General features: G+C 36.5%; 1 protein-coding gene across 1 annotated transcript in view; it reads right to left on the reverse strand.

The window, feature by feature from the left end:
• Positions 1-9,791: 9,791 nt before the first annotated feature.
• The window catches only part of LOC136858828 (tubulin polyglutamylase TTLL5), a 463,915-nt gene continuing 453,414 nt past the window's right edge, over positions 9,792-20,292 (reverse strand). Inside the window, exon 13 of the mRNA XM_067138637.2 lies at positions 9,792-10,062. Coding sequence (XP_066994738.1) covers positions 9,792-10,062 — 271 coding nt within the window. The remainder of the gene's footprint in view (positions 10,063-20,292) is intronic.

Here is a 20,292-nt window from a genome sequence, read left to right on the forward strand (position 1 = left end):
TCTCCCATCACCAGTAATAATATACAATAAATATTTTAGAAAAAGTTGTATAAAAAGTATTGCACATCAATAAATAAATATTAATACTTTAAAAAAAATGAGTGTAACAGCTACAAATTAATTACACCTAACTTCCTATATGATTATCCAACAAACACTGCAATATGCAGCAGATGATCACAGTTAATACAAAACATGATTTGGACGAGTTACTCTTTCACAAAAGTGGTTCTACCTTAGGCACCTAGCAAAATTACTGATGCAGATTACTGTACTTTTCTCATTATTGTAATATCAGTTTTCTTATGAAGAAATATGCAGAGATATCTCTGGAACAAATGGATGAACTGCCATGTGTCATGCTACCTCATTCAGAAAGAACAACATTTCTTGAGCACAATTTCTTCAAATATACATCTTCCACAGTCATTTCAAAGCCTTCCAAATTAAGGAACAATTAGAAACATGACATTCAGAGAAGACTTATCTCTTACTTGTTAATAGCTGAATATATACCATACTGGGCTCATGCTCTAGAAGAGAAATGCAAGCTACTATAGATAGCTATGCATAGAAGTGATGACAAAGTGACATTTACTACTGTTAAAAAAACAGTTAATTCAATTGTGTCAACACAAGAATTACTGCATCGCAGAGTCAGTCAGTGCTTTGGGATCAATTGTCTGATTGGTCAATTAAGAGATGTTTCCCTTCATGTGTCACATCTGATTGCTCTCTCTCTCTCCATGTAGGGGAGAGAGGGGAAGATAGAGACAGCAGTCATATTTCCTCTACATATGGTTTGAAGGCAGTCCTTTTTCCATGACTGTTGTAACTTCTTGCCACCAGAGTGAGCTGATGGAGTTTCATTGTGATTTCTGTTGAAGAGTGGAAATTAGAGTGATAAATATATTTTCAGATAGGCCTATAAGACTTCATTATTTGTTACGTGGTATACTTCTATTTTTTCTTTAAGTGAATATATTCTCAGCGGCTGTAATAATTTCATCAGAGAGCTTAAAAAGTAAGCTATAATTACTAAAACGGTGAACCCTTTAGCTATTATTCACACAAATTTACATATCTATGATGTGTTGGGAGCCTTAAGAAGGAATGTATAAGGAGGCATTGAGAAACTGTCTCAAGCCTCCCAGGCATATACAATTACAATTGAATATAAAGTTTACCACTGTAAATGGTACCTACTGATAATTACGGACCTGCATTTTTCACATTTGCAATAACACCGACTTTTTAAAAATATTCTCTAAAATTCTATATATAATGCTGTTGACAATTCAAAAATGAGATGGGTTTATTTTGTAAAATAAAATGAAATAAGACAATAATGCAAATATGTCAACTTTATCAAATTTATATGCATAATAATGTAAATTCACAGTGTTTGCCTTTTTATAAATGTTTTTCCACTGCCACAATAGACCATCATGTCCATCACAGTCTTACAAGGTCAACTTGTTTTCTCTCTACATCAACTCGACTCATGGACGAGTGTCATTCTGCTTCAGAAGCTGGTCAGTAACAGTCTTATTGTTTTCTCTGTGTGTTCTGTTACGGCTAGTATTGTGCCCAAGGTGAGCGTTAGTGCAAAGGAAAGAGCTCTTGAATTTAAAAATGACTGATTATATGCATCCGATTCAAAAACCATAATATGTCAAAACTGTAATTGATATCTTGGTGTAGAAAAGATAAGTGTAACAAGCACGTGCGAAGTGAGAAACACCAATGAGCGAAGAGATCATCTACAGCTAATACATCCTCTTGTCATAAGAGGCAACAGAGTAATGTGCAGTGTAATTTTACTGCAAACAAAAGAGTTAATGCAAGGGATAATTTTGCCAAGAGGACCACAGAGCCTGTTTTTTTTTTTTTAAGCCTCTAGAGAAATTGGAGCATGCTGCTATTAAAGAATGGATGAATGAATTCACTGCAGGTATGTTGAATAGATTACTGCCAAAATTGTATTATTATTATTATTACTATTATTATTTGTTACTTCATAAATGGAACTTTATAACATTAATTCCTAATGTATTTTTTTAACAGGTGCTGGAAATTTCCACAAGTTAGATTGTTAAGAGGGAGGTATGTTCCACTGTTGAGAGATGAAAGAGATCAACAAGTGAAAGAAGCAGTCTGTGGCCAGAAGGTTATGTTACAATGTGACGAAATGACAGATCAGTTGCGTCAATGTGCAGAGGTGCCAAGCTCTGAAGTGGGTTATTAGTAATCCCACCATTTTTAACTCGCGCACCGACCACCTCGAAACATTTGTGAGTCAAATCCAAAGCACCCCATTTGACGTTTCCAATAGCAATCTATTCTAAAGTACAACCTGTGACAATAAAGTTCGGTGAATGAAGTCAGAACGGTCGATCCGGCAACACTGGCGACCCACAACGCTGCACCTATGTAGCAGCAGGTTTTGAACACCTGCTCCCAATGTTGTTCAGTTGAGCATCGTGTATGTGCCGTGTAAGACCTGTTTGACACAGTGCATGTTTAGTGCATTAGTTCTGAACGACCAAAAGATCAATGTACAGTTTTGTTTTAAGCTTGTCAAGACACCGAAAGAAACGCATGCAATGATGGTACGTGTTTATGAAGATCAAGCACTGTCCTTGAAGTGTGTGTACGAGTAGTTCACCTGTTTTTGAGGAGGCCGGGAAAGTGTTTGTAACAACCCCCATAGCAGAAGACTGGCGACCGCCGTCAGCGACGAAAACACTGAGAAGGTGAGGACATTAATCATGAACGATCGGCGATTAACTGTGCGCATGATAGCGGATGAACTGCAGATTAACCGGGAATCCATGTGACAAATCGTTACCCAGAAATTAGGGAAGAGGAAAATGTGTTTTTGTCTTGTGCCACATCACTTGACTGATGATCAGAAGCAGGCATGTTTAGAGGTTTCACAGGATTTTGTCGAAACAGCAGATGTGACACCAAATTTCTTGAACTGTATCATCACTGAGGATGAAACCTGGTGTCTCAGGTATGACCCTGAAATGAAATGGCAAAGCATGGAATGGCGTTTTCCGGGATCCCCTCATCGGGAAAAGGTCAGAGCTGAAAAGTCACGCATCAAAACAATGCTCATCACCTTTTTTGACGATATTCCTGACATCCAACGAAACGTAACAAGGCTTTTGAACACCATCCCAAAGGAAGCCTTCTTGCAAAGTTTCCAGGACATGTATCGCCAATCTGAACATTGCATAGTTATGGGAGGGGACTATTTTGAAGGACAGTAATGTCACTGTCATGTATTGTTCATCTATGTTGATAATACAGGACTTTCACCAAACTTTATTGTCCCAGGTTGTACATCATGTTGCACAATAAAATTTCCTCATTACCTGTTAGTTCTGTAATAAAAAAATCCTTGTAGCTTGTTTCGCACCCAGCAGCTGCTTTTCAGTGTAGGTTTTCTTGAAATATACTTCTCATTGAGATGACATTTTCGGCTTCAGAACCATAAGCGATTCCAGTGTAGATGTACTTAATGTAGGCCTGAATTCTGTCTGATTTTTCCTAACAACACTAAAAACTCTTTCTGTGGGAGAGTTACTGTTAGGTCCACTTAATACTGCAAATACAACATTACTTAAGGTTTTATACTTAATTTGATCACTTTCATTTTTAAGCTCTGCAATGTTGCCCTAGTTCACATCAATGTTAGGTCCATGTACAATATATTCAGGGAAAGTATCACACTGGTAAACTGCAAATTCCTCTTCAAGTTTGTCTTGTTCATTTTCCTTGACCATACTGGAAATCTTCAAACAAAATATTCAAGAGATAAATAGGAAACCTTCATTCTGAGAGAGATGTCTACAACTTTGGCATGATGAAATTCATCATCACGGGGAAATTTCCAGATAATGTAACTGCAAGCTGCCATATAAAACTCTCTTACAGAATTATAAAACATATCTTCATCCCAGTCATTATCTTTTAAGTATGCCCTGGCTTTTGCTCCAATTACCAAGTCCTCATTGGCTTCCTGGTATTTCCTCCTCTTGAATTCAACACTCAAAAGGGAGGTAGATTCTGACTGAATAGAACATGGCTGAACAAATCTGACCAATAGGTCAGTTGAAAGACCAGTAAGTTTCCTCCTAAGAAGATGTATGGCTGGAGCATCTTGTTGCAGAAATAAATTCACTGAGTTAAAGACAGGAAGTATACTCTGAAGAAAGTAGCAAAACAGTTTTGTGTGTGGGTTTTATATGAAAGATTTTACAGTTCTAAACTGCTTGGTGCTCTCATTTTTATGGTGGGGCTCAGTACAAAAGAGTGTCAAAGCTTCTCACTGCTCAAGAACTTAATAGACTGAAAAGGTGAAAGCCAACGGGTACCGACATATTTCAAAATTTTGTGACCGTCTGTGCCGCAAACAGCCTGATATACTTTCAACATATTTTGCCTCTTAGAACTCTTATCAAGATAGTAATATAACTGAACCAAAAAGTTCTGTACATTGACTGGTAATTGGGCTGCTGCGTTTTGTGCACAGATGTGTGTGTGATGACATGAACAACCCGGGACATAAACAGAAGAATGCCTGTCCTTCACAAATTTGGCAACACCTTTTTATTTGCCCCTATCACTGTGTATGCATTGTCAGATGAAAAAGAAATGCAATTTTCCCATGGAATGGCTAGAGAAAACAATTCACTATTAATAACAGAGAAAATTCCCTTGCCTGTATTGTCAGTACTCTCTAACAATGACAACTGAGTTGGTATTTGGCCTCTCTGAGCATTAAAGAATGAGACAACTATAGGATAAAGTTTAACTGCATTTGAATCCATACTATCATCAGTAGCCAAAGAAAAAAAGCGTTATTTACAAAAGTTCACTTATTTCCTTTTTTGCCTCAGATGCCGAGTATTGAACTAAAGCAGAGGTTTGAGTTCTTGCACAACCATATTTATGAGGTATTTTAGAGTCAGGGAACATTGATATAAATAAATTTCCAGCGTGGTCTGAAGCTGATAATCAAATATTATGCTCCAAAAGAAATGATGTGAACAGCAATTCAGCATTTGTCACCACAGTTTCATTACTTTTTACAAAAAATGATGAAACAGACTGGTTTCATAATTTTGATTCACCATATGTGTTTTGTTTCTTGGACTCTATGCATCTTCTTCAGTCATCTCCACCGTGAGCCACTGAGAAATCACACAAACACACACTGCAGAACACATGGTTTTCAGTAACACATGAAGCAAGTAGGTATGGCCATTTTTTTGTGTAACCTTCTCAATATTTCAGTAACACTGCTGTCTTCTTAAAAGATCCAATTTGACAATTGCTCCACTTCATTTACAAAACCAATTATTTCTCTTCGAATCAACGACTAGGATAATTAGAATTGAAACACGTTAAATATACCACTTACATCTACGCACACAACAAAAAAGAGAGCCGAAAGCACGCACTGGAGAACAGCACAGCAAGGAGTAGAGCCTACTTCACAGCCGACCTGATGCGTCATTCTAGCTAAGAGAGCAGCGTATATCTATGTAGCTGGCCGTGATTTCACAATGCTTGCAGGAAACAAAAGGAAGTGACGACCAAATAACCACCAAATATGTTTAGCTGCCAACTTACAAACATTAAAACGAGGAGGTTGACCAGTAATGCTCTAAGGGATTGAACACTTTTTACTTCTTTCCTTTTTTTCATAGAAATTAATTTTATCATGATAATGTTGCTTTTTGGTAATAATTTCCCCTCCATGGCTAAATGGTTAGCATGCTGGCCTTTGGTCACAGGGGTCCCGGGTTCGATTCCCAGCAGGGTAGGGTTATTTATTCGTTAATTTCACTGGCTCAAGAACTGGGTGTAGGTCGCCTTCATCATTATTTCATCCTCATCACGACATGCAGTCGCCTCTCTGTGGATCAGTGGTAAAGTGTCAACCTCTCAGAATCCCAAGATAACAGATTCACAACCAGCAGAGGTAGTCAGATTTTTGAAGGGTGGAGAAAAGTCCATTCGACATATCATATTGTATGATGTTGGTATGTAAGAGAACTCTGGTAACACATTTGGAGTTTGTCTGACAAAATTAATTAAAACTCAGCCATAGGCACCCAAGAGAGAGTCAGTTTACTCCGACATCTAGAAGGCCTAGAGTAAAACAGAACATTAAAATTGATGAGCAAGGAGCCAGGCGGCATCAAATTAAATTAAAATACTTGCACACAGTAGCTGAGGCCATACAATTATTATTACTTTGATTTGGACTGAATCCGAGGTCATTCTTGTACAACGAAACACGTCATTCTTTGTTTTTTTAAAATATTTGTTACAGATTAGTTATATATGTTATACTGTAATTACTGTTTTTGACAGACTGAAGAACTTTAAAAGTTAAATTAACTAAGATGACTGAAAAGTATGGTTCACTTCTTAAAAGAAAACTTTCCTTTTAAAATGCCATAGTTATGTACTGAAAGAAAGCAACTACAGAGAACTACTGAGCTCCTTTGTTGTCTCACCTTGATACTCCATTGTCAGTACTATGAGTAGAATTCCCCAGCACTGAATTGAAGAGTAACAGATTTATGACACATCTTTTGTACGGGTTAAACAGAAATTAATTATTTAATTATTATATGTCTCCAAGCGACTACAGGAGTGTCCAATAACCTTGACATTACAATTGGTGTCCATCAGGGCTAGGCCCCATCATCATTTCTGTTCATTTTTGTGATGGACTCTCTTTACCTGCACCAGTTGACAGCAGGATCCTTCCCTTCACTGACAACATATTGTCACCAAATGTAGCTCAATCTCCAATGCCAAGCTCAGGAATACGTCATTTTTCTTTTGAAAAATCCCATATGTATTAGTTGGGATTCTGCCTTGATGAAAAGCCAGAGAGAATGCCACTCGGCTGTCATGCCTGACAGTGATGCATTTCTGGGGTCTATGATTGCTGGGCTACCTTATTGACAAAGTTAATGAAAAGATAAATGCAGCTTGGATGAAGTGTTGAAAGAGGACGGACATCGCATGCAATTTTCGGATGGAAGACCACTTGAAATTGAAGATTGATCATACCATGGTTCATCCTGCTATGCTTTATGGTTCTGAATGTTGGCAGCCAAGAAAGAGGCAGAACATCCAATAAATGCCATGGAGACAAAGGCACCAAAATGGTCAGGTGGCACCAATAGATTGAATCTTTTTTCCAAAGAAGACATAAGCAAACAAATTTGGTGAGGCACCGGCCCCAGAGAAAACACACTAAAATCAACTACAATGATTTGGATATGTGCTGTGACCAGAGGCTGACTAAAAAGATGGGCTGTATTCTGGAAGACATTGGAAAGAGGCTCAAGAGATGACCAAAGCAACAAGGGACTCCACAATGATAAGAAGAGCTTAAATCTATACTGTGATGTAGTCCATCACTGAATGAAGAGGATTCAATGGTGTCACATAGCTGGCTCAGCCAATAACCCAGAAAAACATTCATTAACATGGTGAATTATTACATATCTCAAAACATTTTCAGCACACTCCTTAGGTTTTGAAAATTATGTTTTTAAGGTGTTGTCCGCAGCTGTCAATGCATTCATTTCACAAAATTCTACATCAATCAGTGTGGCGTGCTAAATTATGTTCCCTTTACTTCTCTTCACGACTCCTTTTGTCTGTGACTTAGTATAATGTGCCTTTGATTTAAGACCCCAGAGGGAGGGAGGGAGGGAGAGAGAGAGACAGAGAGAGAGAGAGAGAGAGAGAGAGAGAGAGAGAAGCCACATGCATTTAGATTTTGTAATCTTAAAAAATAAATATGTACTAATCAGCTCAAAATATGCTGGACAACACCCAATAACAACTTTCAACAACTTCCAAAGAATGCTGAGGTTTCTGGTGAATCATCTCAGAGTAATTACAATTAACACCACCAATAATGTGAAAATCTGTTTTTGTCATAAGACACAGGTTAGTTTGATTGTCCAGAACAATGAAATGAACTCACAACCTCTTTTTCATTGGAATTTATGACTGACTGATCAAAAGTTAAAATTTTCATCATATGCAATGCATTGTACAATAAGATGTTATTTATGTAAGGACAAGCCTTCTTACTGATTGTCATGGGTTTCCAATTCATTTCTGACGGACCTATTCAATGTTTTCTGGCATTCTGGCTAGATTTCAACTAAAGTTTATTTTCTTTATTGCAAACCAACTTCTCAAAATTTTGCAACCAACAGCTTTACAGGATTGTGTACAGATTTCAAATAGTCTATGAAATTTGTCAAGTGAGTAGTTTTGAAATATGTCTTCACAAATAATTTAGGTGCAGAATTTTACCTATAAATTATTACTAAAACGCTTTCAGCAAGAAAACATGTGCGTTTAACATCACCATTCCTACTCCTATGTAGTATTCTAGTCACAGGTTTGCAAAATCAGGTACTTCTGCTGAGCCCTGTGTTTTTGCAACAATTTATTTTAGTTTTTACAAGAACTTGCAGATTACAGTCATCAAATTTTACAACTGGAAGAAGAGATACCATATATTTTATTAATTTAGTATGGTAAGAATTCACAGGAATCATGGGAAAATCCATAACCACCATCTGTCTGCTCTTTCTTTAGAGAGCAGTCCTTGGAGGATGGATCATCAACGTACTAAAGTAGGTATGGTTTGCAAAATTCTAACATAATGTAAATCATAGAAGAGCTTAACTTGCACATCAGGTTAGAACCGTTATTAAGTGATAATTATAAGAAATTTGCTCACCTACAACAGTCTGGTGCTACTGAGGTAGACATAATGAATGACACAATGGCAGATATAACTGATAAACCACAAGTTATTAGAACAGGAATATTAAGTTATTATTACCAGTAGTATTAATAATAAGTTATTATAGATCTTAATAAAATTTTCAATAAATAACTTTAAATAATACTTTATGAATAACATCCAGTTGAAGAGACTGACTAGAGCATATATTCACATGAAAAAAAAAAGGAAACAAGATTTTTTAAAATGGCACAAATATAGTAGAATTTATCAAATGTTTCATGGAGATTGTATAAGAAATCTTTAAATAATAAATAAATCGACAAATATATGTATGTAGATAAATAAATAAATAAATGACTAATAACAAAATGACTATATGAACTTAAAGACATTTGATTTGTAAATGTTTACATAAGAGGTTATCTATATATATTTCTGATATATTTCCCTCCCAAAGTAGTATTAAGCAAAAAACTCCTTTGTTATGTAGTACGTGCACTGAAATTTATCATAAATAATACCGGGTATCAAAATAATAGTGAAATATTGCTTTCAGTTATATATTGTTAAGATATGCACAGCATTATGAGAATGGGAAGTTTACTGTGAGAAGAGTGAAAGGAAAATGATACTTACGAACATTGTTTAAATCAGCACTAGAAAACTATTGCATCAGTTAGCAAGAACAGATAATTTTAAAATGCAAATCTTTAGGACCATTCTTATTCGTTGGGCTCAATAGAACTACATAAATGTCATATCACAGGAAGCAGACATTTTTATCATTACTTCGAGGTCCAGCCTGTCGTACCACAGTCTAGGCAGTATCAGAGATACCTGTTACCATTTATCATAGTTACCCAAATTGTAAACGGCGGGGTATTTGGTAATTCTTAAATTCATCTTAACAAATCTGAACTATATATGTCAACAAATAAATAGTTCCAATGTCACAATTCGGGTAAGTGGAGCTGGTTTATCACAGAGCTCGAGAGACTTTGGCAGTCAATTTCTTGCTGGGGCCAGCAGGTGAAGGCAGTGCTGAACTTTGGTGAGTGGTGGCAGTGCGGTCTCTGAGGCGAGGCAGTGTCTTCTTACAATTACAATCTTCACGACTGAAGCTAGTAGGAGGGAAAGAGCGCAATAATGACAGTGGATGCATCAGTCCTGCTCCTGAGTGGCCCAGATAAATGTGGGCACATTTATACAATTTAGTGTGGGCAGACAACACTTCTTCCAACTCCGACTCCCTAAAAAAAAAGAGTACGAGAAAGACAAAAAGAAATTATATTATTTGACTGAAAGTGTAGTTCTTCCATCAACTTACAGATGAATTTTGTATATACAGTATCAAGTACATCCTGCATAAAGTGAGATATATCTTCCATATATTGAATGTATAAGGTATATAAAAGTACTCTATTTAAGAATCCAAGCAAGAATTAAAAATGAAAAATACAAGCTAAAAACCAATGCAAATAAGTGGATACACATAGGATATGATTCAATTATCAATAGAAATGAATTACAACATTAAAGACTGAAAGAATGAAAATAACTTTAGAGAACCTTGTCTTTAAAAAAGACTTTGGCCCATGTTACTCAATATTTTACACTGTTCTCTCATTCTGTTAAGAACTTACTTGATTTGGTATAGAAAGTCTTGTATGGTAGCCCATTTGGGAAGTATATACATTTAAAGAAACCCTTTGTGGGCCTCTTAATTATGCTGCTTAGCCACTGAGAAAATTTGTCTCAAAATAAGAAACCTTTTTGAATATGCAAGTGAGTGGAATTACTGTACCTTCTCCAGAAATTGGCACTTCAGATGTTGATGATGATGCTTGTTGTTTAAAGGAGCCTAACATCTAGGTCATCGGCCCCTAATGGCATGAAATGAGATGAAATGTAAGGACAATTAAAAATCCATAATCCTCAACTGACCAGAATTCAAAACATGAGGACGAAGAATGAATGGATGGATATGAAGTTAAAACAATCAGTGGATCCGACCCGCAATGCTCCACATTCCCCAGAAACTAGCGTTCAACAATAGTATTACTGACCAAGGGACAGCTTCAAAAGCACAATACTGAATCGATGATGCTTGTAGTATATATGGGTCCAAAATCCAGGTCATCAGCCCCTCATAATGGTACTAATCACTAGGAAAGTAGAGCCATGGTATTTGTCATGTTGCGGTACTAATCAAAAGTAGCACAGACTAGCAGTATTCCACACATTATGGTACTAATCACAGGTAATGTAATACGCACATGTAACACAGACCTATGGTGTTTTGCACATTGTGTCGCTATTTACAGACAACACAAACCTATGGTGTTCGTCACATAAGTGGACTAACCACAGGGAATCGCACTACCTCATGGTGTTCCTCACATAGTGGGTACTAATCATAGCAAGGCAGAAGCATGGTGTCGCTCATATAGTGGTACGAAGCACAGGTACTGTAAAATGCATCCTGAGCACACACTGTACCTAACGTAATGGTACTACGCGCAAGTAAAAGCGACCCATAGTGTTGCCTACGTGATGGTACTAATTACAAGTAGTATCACGGTTCTAATTAGATCAACCCTTGGTCGCCCCTTTTGGTCGCCTCTTTGGATAGGCAGGGGATACTGTGGGTGTATTCTCCATCTACGTCCCCCACCCATACGGGGGTACTTCAGATGTTCACATGTAGACAATGTGAAGTTAATATTCTGGATAGCATAGATAGCAGCTGATAAAATGCATGATAGCAATTTTAAAGAATCGTTCTACCAGGCCAATTATTCGTAAGAAAAGGATATTGTCCATGGACAGAAGTGAATCACACAAACCAAGTCAACCCAAAGGAACGCTAAAGAGTTATGTTAGCATGCAAATTAATAACCACCAAAATTGCAGGAGTGAAACTTATTCAAGAGGAAAAATTGAGGAAATCCAAGCAAGCTAAGTAGTACATGACACTGAAAAGAATGCCCAGCACTTAAACAGCTATGAAGTAATGACAATGACACTCTTTGTGAAACAAGGGGAATACAATGATTTTCATGGACACTACAACATCATCATCCTTTTCCATCTTCGTTTCTCAATCTGTCTTTTATTGTCTTTTCTATCAATTTCTTAGGAATTTAATTTCACTGGCTTGAATTCTACTCTCCTCCCTACTTGTCATTTTCCAGGTCTTAGCTGCATAGGTCAATATGGGTGCATAATACATTTTGTACATTATATTTCTACACTTGCTTGGTACTTCCTTATTCCAGAGAAGGTTTCTCACACTCTGGTAGAATGCACTGCTCTGTTGCACCATCTTGGTAATTTCCATGTCCAGCCCTGTATTTTTCATTAATTCATTCCCTAAGTATTGGAAACTGTCAACAATTTCAATGCCTTTCCTTTATCATTCTCCTCGTGATATCACCATGGTCTTGCTCTTCTCTGCGCTGATTTTGATACCATACTTTTCAATTTTCTTGTTCAGTGAATCAAGTGCTTCTTTTACTTCTTTGCTGTTTGTTTCCCAGACTTCAATATCATCTGCAAATAGTAATAACTTCCTCTCCCTATTCCCGTACGCTTCCTTTGTTTCCTGTACAATTTCATCCTTAACCATCAGAACAAAAGAGGCAACAACACACTCCCCTATCTTAGCCCAGTTTCATTTCTACACCATTCTGTCGTTCAAAACAGCGTCTGTAAGCTGCTGACACAGTTTGCGCCATTTCCATAGTTTGTGTACCCAGTCTCTTTTGGACCATGGTTTCCCACAACTTCTCCCTAGGAACACTATTGTATGCCTTTATTAGATCTATGAATGTCATGACCAGATCTTTACCATAATCCCAATTCTTTTCCGTTAATAGCCTCATCCTGAACATTGGGTCCAGTGTAGATTTTCGACTTCTAAAGTCATACTGCTCCTCTTGCAACTCTCATTCTACCTTCTCATTCTCCTCTCTAATATTCTTTCCAATATTTTTGTCACTTGAGATAAGTGTGTGATTCCTCTATAGTTATCACCCACTTTTATTGTCTCCCTTCTTAAAGAATGATATTATTATTATTATACACTTCCTCCAGTCTTCTGGCACAGGTTTCTGTCTCCATATGCACTTCAACAAAATGTACATCCATTGTAGTTCAACAGGTCTTGCAGCCTTTACAATTTCCACACTAAATTCATTCATTCCTGGTGCCTTCTCCATTTTCATTTTACAGACTGCTAATTTCACCTCTAACATGGTTATATCATCATCTAGTGTTAACTCATCACACCGTATTACTACCATCACCTCTGCACAATTTCTCACATTTATCAGTCTATCAAAATACTCCTTCCATCTTCTCTTTATTTCTTCTGGATGTGTTATCAACTCTCCACCTTCTTCTTTCATCAGCTTTATATAAACTCTTTCCTTTCTATCTTCATATAATTCTACACAGTATTCTCTTACTGCCACCTCCATCCATCTTTTGTGTAGATTCTTCCCAACTTTTCTTCTATTACCCATTTCTTACATTTCCTTACATTATCAAGATACTTCCTTTCACTTTCTTCTTTTTTTTTAAATCTCCATTCCATTCTTGCCATGCTTTCTTCTTTTCTTTCACTACTTCTCTCATCTTCTCATTCCACTATGGTGTCTCCTTTTCTTTCACGCTCGTCAATGTTCTACCACAGGCACTATCTGCCCCACTTAAAAATGCCCTTTTGAAGTCGGACCGTTTACATTCCACATTTCCTACTTTCAGTAACTGGAATTTGTTGTTACAGTCTGTTCAGAAATGATTCCTGTACATTCTTATCTTTTAATTTCCACACTTTTATTTTATTATATCTTACCTTCTTTAATTTTTCCATTTTCCCCACTCTCATTGTTGCTATCACAACTCTTATGATCTTCATCGAATACTTCTCCTGATAAAGCTGTTACATCCATCAACTGTCTGCAATTTGTCCTTTCCACCAGAAAGTAATCAATTAACATAGATATTTGAAAATTAAATTTTAGGCCTTTCCCTAAACTACCATTTCACTCATCGTAAAAAAATTATTTATAGTCTAGATTGCAGAGCCTCATACCCCGACTTCACATACCAATTTTCATTAAATTCACTTCAGCAATTTTCTTGAAATGCATGTTAAAATTGAAATAATTGATAAAGAGATTCAACCTATTCAATACAAAAGAATAAGAAATGTAGTGAATTACATTCCCATTTAATAATAAGTAGAAATGGTACCGGTTTCGACCCTAGTCCAGGTCATCATCAGCCGATTAGAACATGAAAAACAATGCATAGGAAAAGGAAATGAAAGATCAAGTACAGTCCGGATCAGTAGAAGAGGCGATATAAAAATGAACGGGGGTAGACACTGTAAAACTCGGAAGAAGTAAAATGCAAGTCACTCAAAAGAAAACAATGCGCAATTCTCTGAGCGGCAGCATGGCACACGCAGCGCTAGGCAAAGTCCCACAATGTTTACGAATAGCGGAGAACGGTTAAATGAGCCAGTTTTTAAACACTGTCAGGCACAAAGTCACATCGGAATCGAACACATACGAAGATCCATAATCCTGCAGGAGTTGAAGACGAGTAGATCCATTGAAGCAACTTGCCAGCTCCTGGTGATCAGCGCGACACATTCAACATTAGGCACTGTGGTTTCAAACGCCAAAGTAAAATGGAGAATAGCTTGAAGATTCAGTAATTTTCCTCGGTCGCGGGAAAGTAATTATATAGATAAATATAATACACGTAATTGTGCTCCTATAGAATACTTAGAACAGTTGATGTGAAGAAACAATTGTGAAGAGAAAAAAATATAGTAAAAAGCGCAATACCAGAAACAAATGAAAACGTATATGCACAGTGCGCAATTTTTTAAAACATAAAAAATTCAGGTCTTGATTGAAGTAGTCGAAATCGGCGCAAGGCAGGAGTTGAGTATGAATGAGAAGAACCAAAATAAAGGTGGAATTGATATTTTTAAAATTTTTTTAAAAGGAAGAGAATAAATTAATAGAGGAAGAGGAATAGTGGAATAAGATAAGAATAAAATAAATTGAAATTAAATGGTGTTGAGGAAGGATAAGATAGGGAGATAGATGAAGGAAGGGTAGTTAAGGGTGGGTAGAAAATGTGGGTAGGAACTTTGTAAGGCATGGAAAATAGAATTGGGGTTTTGAAATTTAGAATTTTTGAGAAGAAGAATTAGGAAGTCGAAAAGGATATTGGGTTTTTCAGAAATGTCGTTTAAATTGAAATTAGGGTTGAAGTATTGATCAAGGTGAATAAAGCAATTTTCAATAGTGTTTAAGAGGGGGCCTTTGTTTATGATTTTAAGTATTTTCATGTCTTTTTCAATATTGGTGAAACTATGGTTGGAGCCTTGTATGTGTTGTCCTATGGCGGAAAATCTATTGTATTTAATGGCGTTGATATGTTCGGAGTATCTGATATTGAAGTTGCGGCCAGTTTGTCCGATGTAGGAGGAGTTGCAGCTGTTACATTTGAATCTGTACTCTCCAGATTTAGAAAAAGCATTAGATTTATTTAGTGATTTAGAGTTGTGTAAAATATCCAAATTTCTATTGTTAGTTCTAAAAGAAATTTTCATGTTGTGTTTTTAAAAAATATTAGTTATTTTATAAGCATCTTGAGTGAAAGTGAAAGTGGAAAATGCAGTTGGTTTTGTTATGTCTTTAGATAAAGTGGTTTTGGGAAGGTGTTTGAATTTGTTGATGATGCGGTTTATGAAGGAGTTGTAAAAGGCATTGAATTTAGCGATGTTACGGATGGTGTTCAATTCATTATTTAAATCTTTTTTAAACATAGGGGTGTTGAAGGCACGAAAAATTAAGCTATTTTAAGTAGCACGTTTATGTGCTTGAAGGTGCGAAGAATCTTGTTGTATTGTTGTTGCTGTTTGGGTTGAAGAAGAAGGATGTCTAGTGATAGTTAAGTCTAGAAAGATAAGAGTTTGGTAGTGTTCAGATTCGAGGGTGAATTTAATGTTAAGAGTCTAAGTTGTTGAGATGAATAAGTATAGAGGCAGCGTTGGTTGATTCTTCATTTAAAATTACCAAAGTGTTGTCGACATATCAGGCCCAAAAGAGGATCTTGGAGAAATTATTATTATTATTATTGATGTTTGTGTTTTCTAAGAAGTCAAGGTAAATTTCAGCAAGAATGCCTGAAGCTGGTGAGCCCATAACCAAGCCATCTTGTTGATAAATGGTGTTATCAAAGGTAAAATAATTATTATTGAGAACCAGTTTTAAAATAGACATGAAGTCTAAAAAACTTAAAAACTATTGATTTTTATCCAACAAATCTATCAAAAACACTTCTGATCTAATCAACAAATTAAAGAACTTTAATATCCAACCAAATTTTTCTCTCCATTTTTTTGACATTGTAAACATGTACCCTAGTATTCCAATTTCAAAATTATTCCCCATAATAAACAACAACCTAAACAAATTCAGTAACCTAAGTAAACTTGAAATTCAAGACTTCATGTCTATTTTAAAATTGGTTCTCAATAATCATTATTTTACCTTTGATAACACCATTTATCAACAAGATGGCTTGGCTATGGGCTCACCAGCTTCAGGCATTCTTGCTGAAATTTACCTTGACTTCTTAGAAAACACAAACATCAATAATAATAATAATAATAATAATAATAATAATAATAATAATAATAATAATAATAATAATAATAATAATAATAATAATAATAATAATAATAATAATAATAATAATAATTTCTCCAAGATCCTCTTTTGGGCCCGATATGTCGACGACACTTTGGTAATTTTAAATGAAGAATCAACCAATGCAGCCTCTACACTTATTCATCTCAACAACTTAGACTCTAACATTAAATTCACCCTCGAATCTGAACACAACCAAACTCTTAACTTTCTAGACTTAACTATCACTAGACATCCTTCTTCTTTATCTTACAAAATATTCAGAAAACCAACCCAAACAGCAACTACAATACGACAAGATTCTTCGCACCCTCAAGTGCTACTTATATAACAGCTTAATTTTTCGTGCCTTCAACACTCCTATGTCTAAAAAAGATTTAAATAATGAATTGAACACCATCCGTAACATCGCTAAATTCAATGCCTTTAACAACTCCTTCATAAACCGCATCATCAACAAATTCAAACACCGTCACTCATCAAACATCTCGCTCAACAGCTTCAGTCTGTCATTGGACTCTGACTAACGACATTGTCACAGGCTCGTGACATTTCATAAAGATAAGCAAACAATTACACTGCTGAATTACTAGCCATTTCCTTTGTAAAGGGAAATTTGCTAACAGACGGAAGGCACTGCCACTACTTCACCAGTCTCCCTAGTTGTAGTCAACTTCTTCATGGAGCACTCTGAAGAGAGACAGCAGTGGTGGGGATGGAGTGAGTAGGTTACGTGACATCACAGTGGAACACTGATTCAACTCTAGTACTCCATGTGGCACATATGAGCTTCTGTTGACTTCTAGCTATGCTAAAGCAGCAGAATTATGCTGATGTTTCGACTGCAGATTTGAGACAACTATCCTATTGGTCTGTTTTGTAATGAATACTTCTTTGAAGTTGCTGTATTACATTTTTTTGACATAGTTAAATATTTTTAAGAGATATAAAAATAAAAGAAAGAACTTGCAAATGTCACTGACAGACTTTAACATTTCTGCACCCTTAAGGTGCGTTTTCCAAGGTGTGACTGTAGCCGCCACGGTGGCCAGAGCCGCAATGACTGGGGTCGCCATATACGTTCGCGACAGCAGCCGCAAGCGACGGGCACGCGGGGTATTTTCTTAGACAAGACTCCAGCCGCCAGTCGCGCAGTCCAGTCTGTCAGAAATGGACGAGAGCACGGGCGATTCCATTAGTGGCAGGGCTTTCCTTGACATTTTAATGGAAGGAGAAGAAGTAGTAGTATTGTTAATGTGATATCTCGGCAGGAAAGAAAGAAAGTTAACAGTTTATTTGCATTGCACTATGAGGAAGGATGCTATAACATTTTAATTAACAAGAATCTTTTAAGTGATGAGACAAAGTTCAGGAAGTATTTCAGACTGAGTGTTAGTTTAGTTATATTCTCGAACTTATAAACAGTGAAATTTTGAAAACCCTGTGCAAGCGGTACAAAAAGCCCATCAGTCCAGTTGAGAAACTTGCACTGACTCTCAGGTACAGACATTTAAATTTTATTTTAGCAGTGTTTAGCTCAGATGAATAAATGTTTTTACAGTAAGACATAACGATCAGTAAATCTATGGTCGTAATAGACTTCAAGTTTTTTTACCTATGTCGCACCAACACAGATAGGTCTTATGATGATGATGGCATAGGAAAAGCTTAGGAGTTAGAAGGAAGCGGCCGTGGCCCCATTAAAATACAGCCCCAGCATTTGCCTGGTGTAAAAATGGAAAACCACGGAAAACCATCTTCAGGACTGCCGATAGTGGGATTTGATCCCACTATCTCCCGGATGCAAGCTCACAGCGGCGTGCCTCTAACAGCATGGTCAACTCACCCGTAAACTTCAAGTTTAACATACCCGCAACGAGTTCAAACCCCACTGTCGACAGCCCTGAAGATGGTTTTCCATGGTTCCCCATTTTCACACCTTAATTAAGGTCACGGCTGCTTCCTTCCTAGTCCTAGCCCTTTTCTGCCCCATCATCGCCATTAGACCTTTGAGTGATACAACATTAATTGCACCAATATATTAATTATTTACATACTTAGACATGCCATTTCATCGGTGTAATTTCATGGAAGCAGATATAATTTAATTTATGCAGTTGCAAAACTGTCTAGCGTACTACTAATCAATCTAGGGAATGAAGGAATCAATAAAAATGCATAAAAATGATAACGCAGAGTGGGATTTACATTTTATTTAAAAGTACATATTACACTGTGTGTTCATTCCTATAAATTATGACGCCGTAATCTTGACAAGATATTATGACTGTTTACACCTGTGCACAGCTCGGTTTTTATCGGCCCTTGATTGACAGAGGAGAATGCTTGCGGAGGAGATGTTGAGCAATAGTCACTTGCTTCTGTCACAGCGACTGTGGCCGCCAGCACTGCTCACTGCACCAGTGTGGCGGCTCAAGCCGCAATCGTCACGAGTCGGAGACCAAATTCGAACTGTGCATGCGCGGAGATGGAAACTGCTGACGTCGTGCGGCTACAATCGCACCTTGGAAAACGCACCTTTAGGCTGCTCGTCCACTGGAAGCGACTATACGTGATTACGAGATGAGGGGACTACAGGCGACTGATTCATGCTACTACACGTGACTGGGGTTGTCCACTGCAGGCAAATTCGCGCGGCTGTCATTTAGCATCTGTACTCCGTAGAGGTCTGTGTGTGTTTCCGTAGTGGACGTTGTCAAGTTTTTAAACGTATTAAATATTCTGTGAGATGGAATATACACCATACAAGTAATATTTAAAATTACACCCAATCAGTCTCCAGAACCTGATAACTAGTGCTCAGAAGCTGAAGACCTATAAATTGCCTAAAAAAGACCTATAAAGAGACCTAAAAATTTCTGAAAAGGACCTAAAATGGGAAGAAACCTGTAAAAATGTGATCAACCTTTGTTCAAACCTCTAGTTTTAATAACATATTTAATGAAGGAATATAATGTTTAAAAATGCAAAATTCTGGTGGGATGCAACATACAGTGCAAAAATATATATAAAGAAAGGATTCCATGTTCGTTAAAAAGTACTTGCAGAATTTAGAATGAAATATTTATTCCACCTAGAATGAATTCAGCAAACCCGCAATGGACATCCTGGGGAAAGAAATTTAAATAAGTCTTACTGGAACCATATTCAGCTTAACCACACTGTTGTTACAGAAATTGAAATTAGGACACCTTACCTCAGTTGGCTTTGCACCATATCACAATAGTTATCTCCAGGTTCTTAAGTGTGGAGATCGTACATTTTCAGACAGCACATTGCAAAACATCCAGAAAATTCTCTCCACATCAACGGATGGTAAGGGTTCATACTTGAAGCAAGTGAGATCTTCCTCTTCAAACACACTTACATAAAAATTTTCCCCTTTCCATAATTCGCATAATTTGATACCCTGGGTTTTTTGAGCACCAGTTTCATTTTTTTATTTCATTTTAATTTTATTTTCTCTATTGTTGGATATGGTTCAAATATATATATGATATATATATATAATAATATAATATAATATAATATAATATAATATAATATAATATAATATAATATAATATAATATAATATAATATAATATAATATAATATAATATAATAATAATATATAATAATGATAATATTAATAATGATATATATATAATGATGATTCAAATTGAGAATGGGCAGTAAAAATGTAGTCGAAAGAAAGTGAAGTTGCAAACAAACAAAAAAA

Source organism: Anabrus simplex, chromosome 1, assembly GCF_040414725.1.
Source record: "Anabrus simplex isolate iqAnaSimp1 chromosome 1, ASM4041472v1, whole genome shotgun sequence".
Lineage (NCBI taxonomy): Eukaryota > Metazoa > Arthropoda > Insecta > Orthoptera > Tettigoniidae > Anabrus > Anabrus simplex.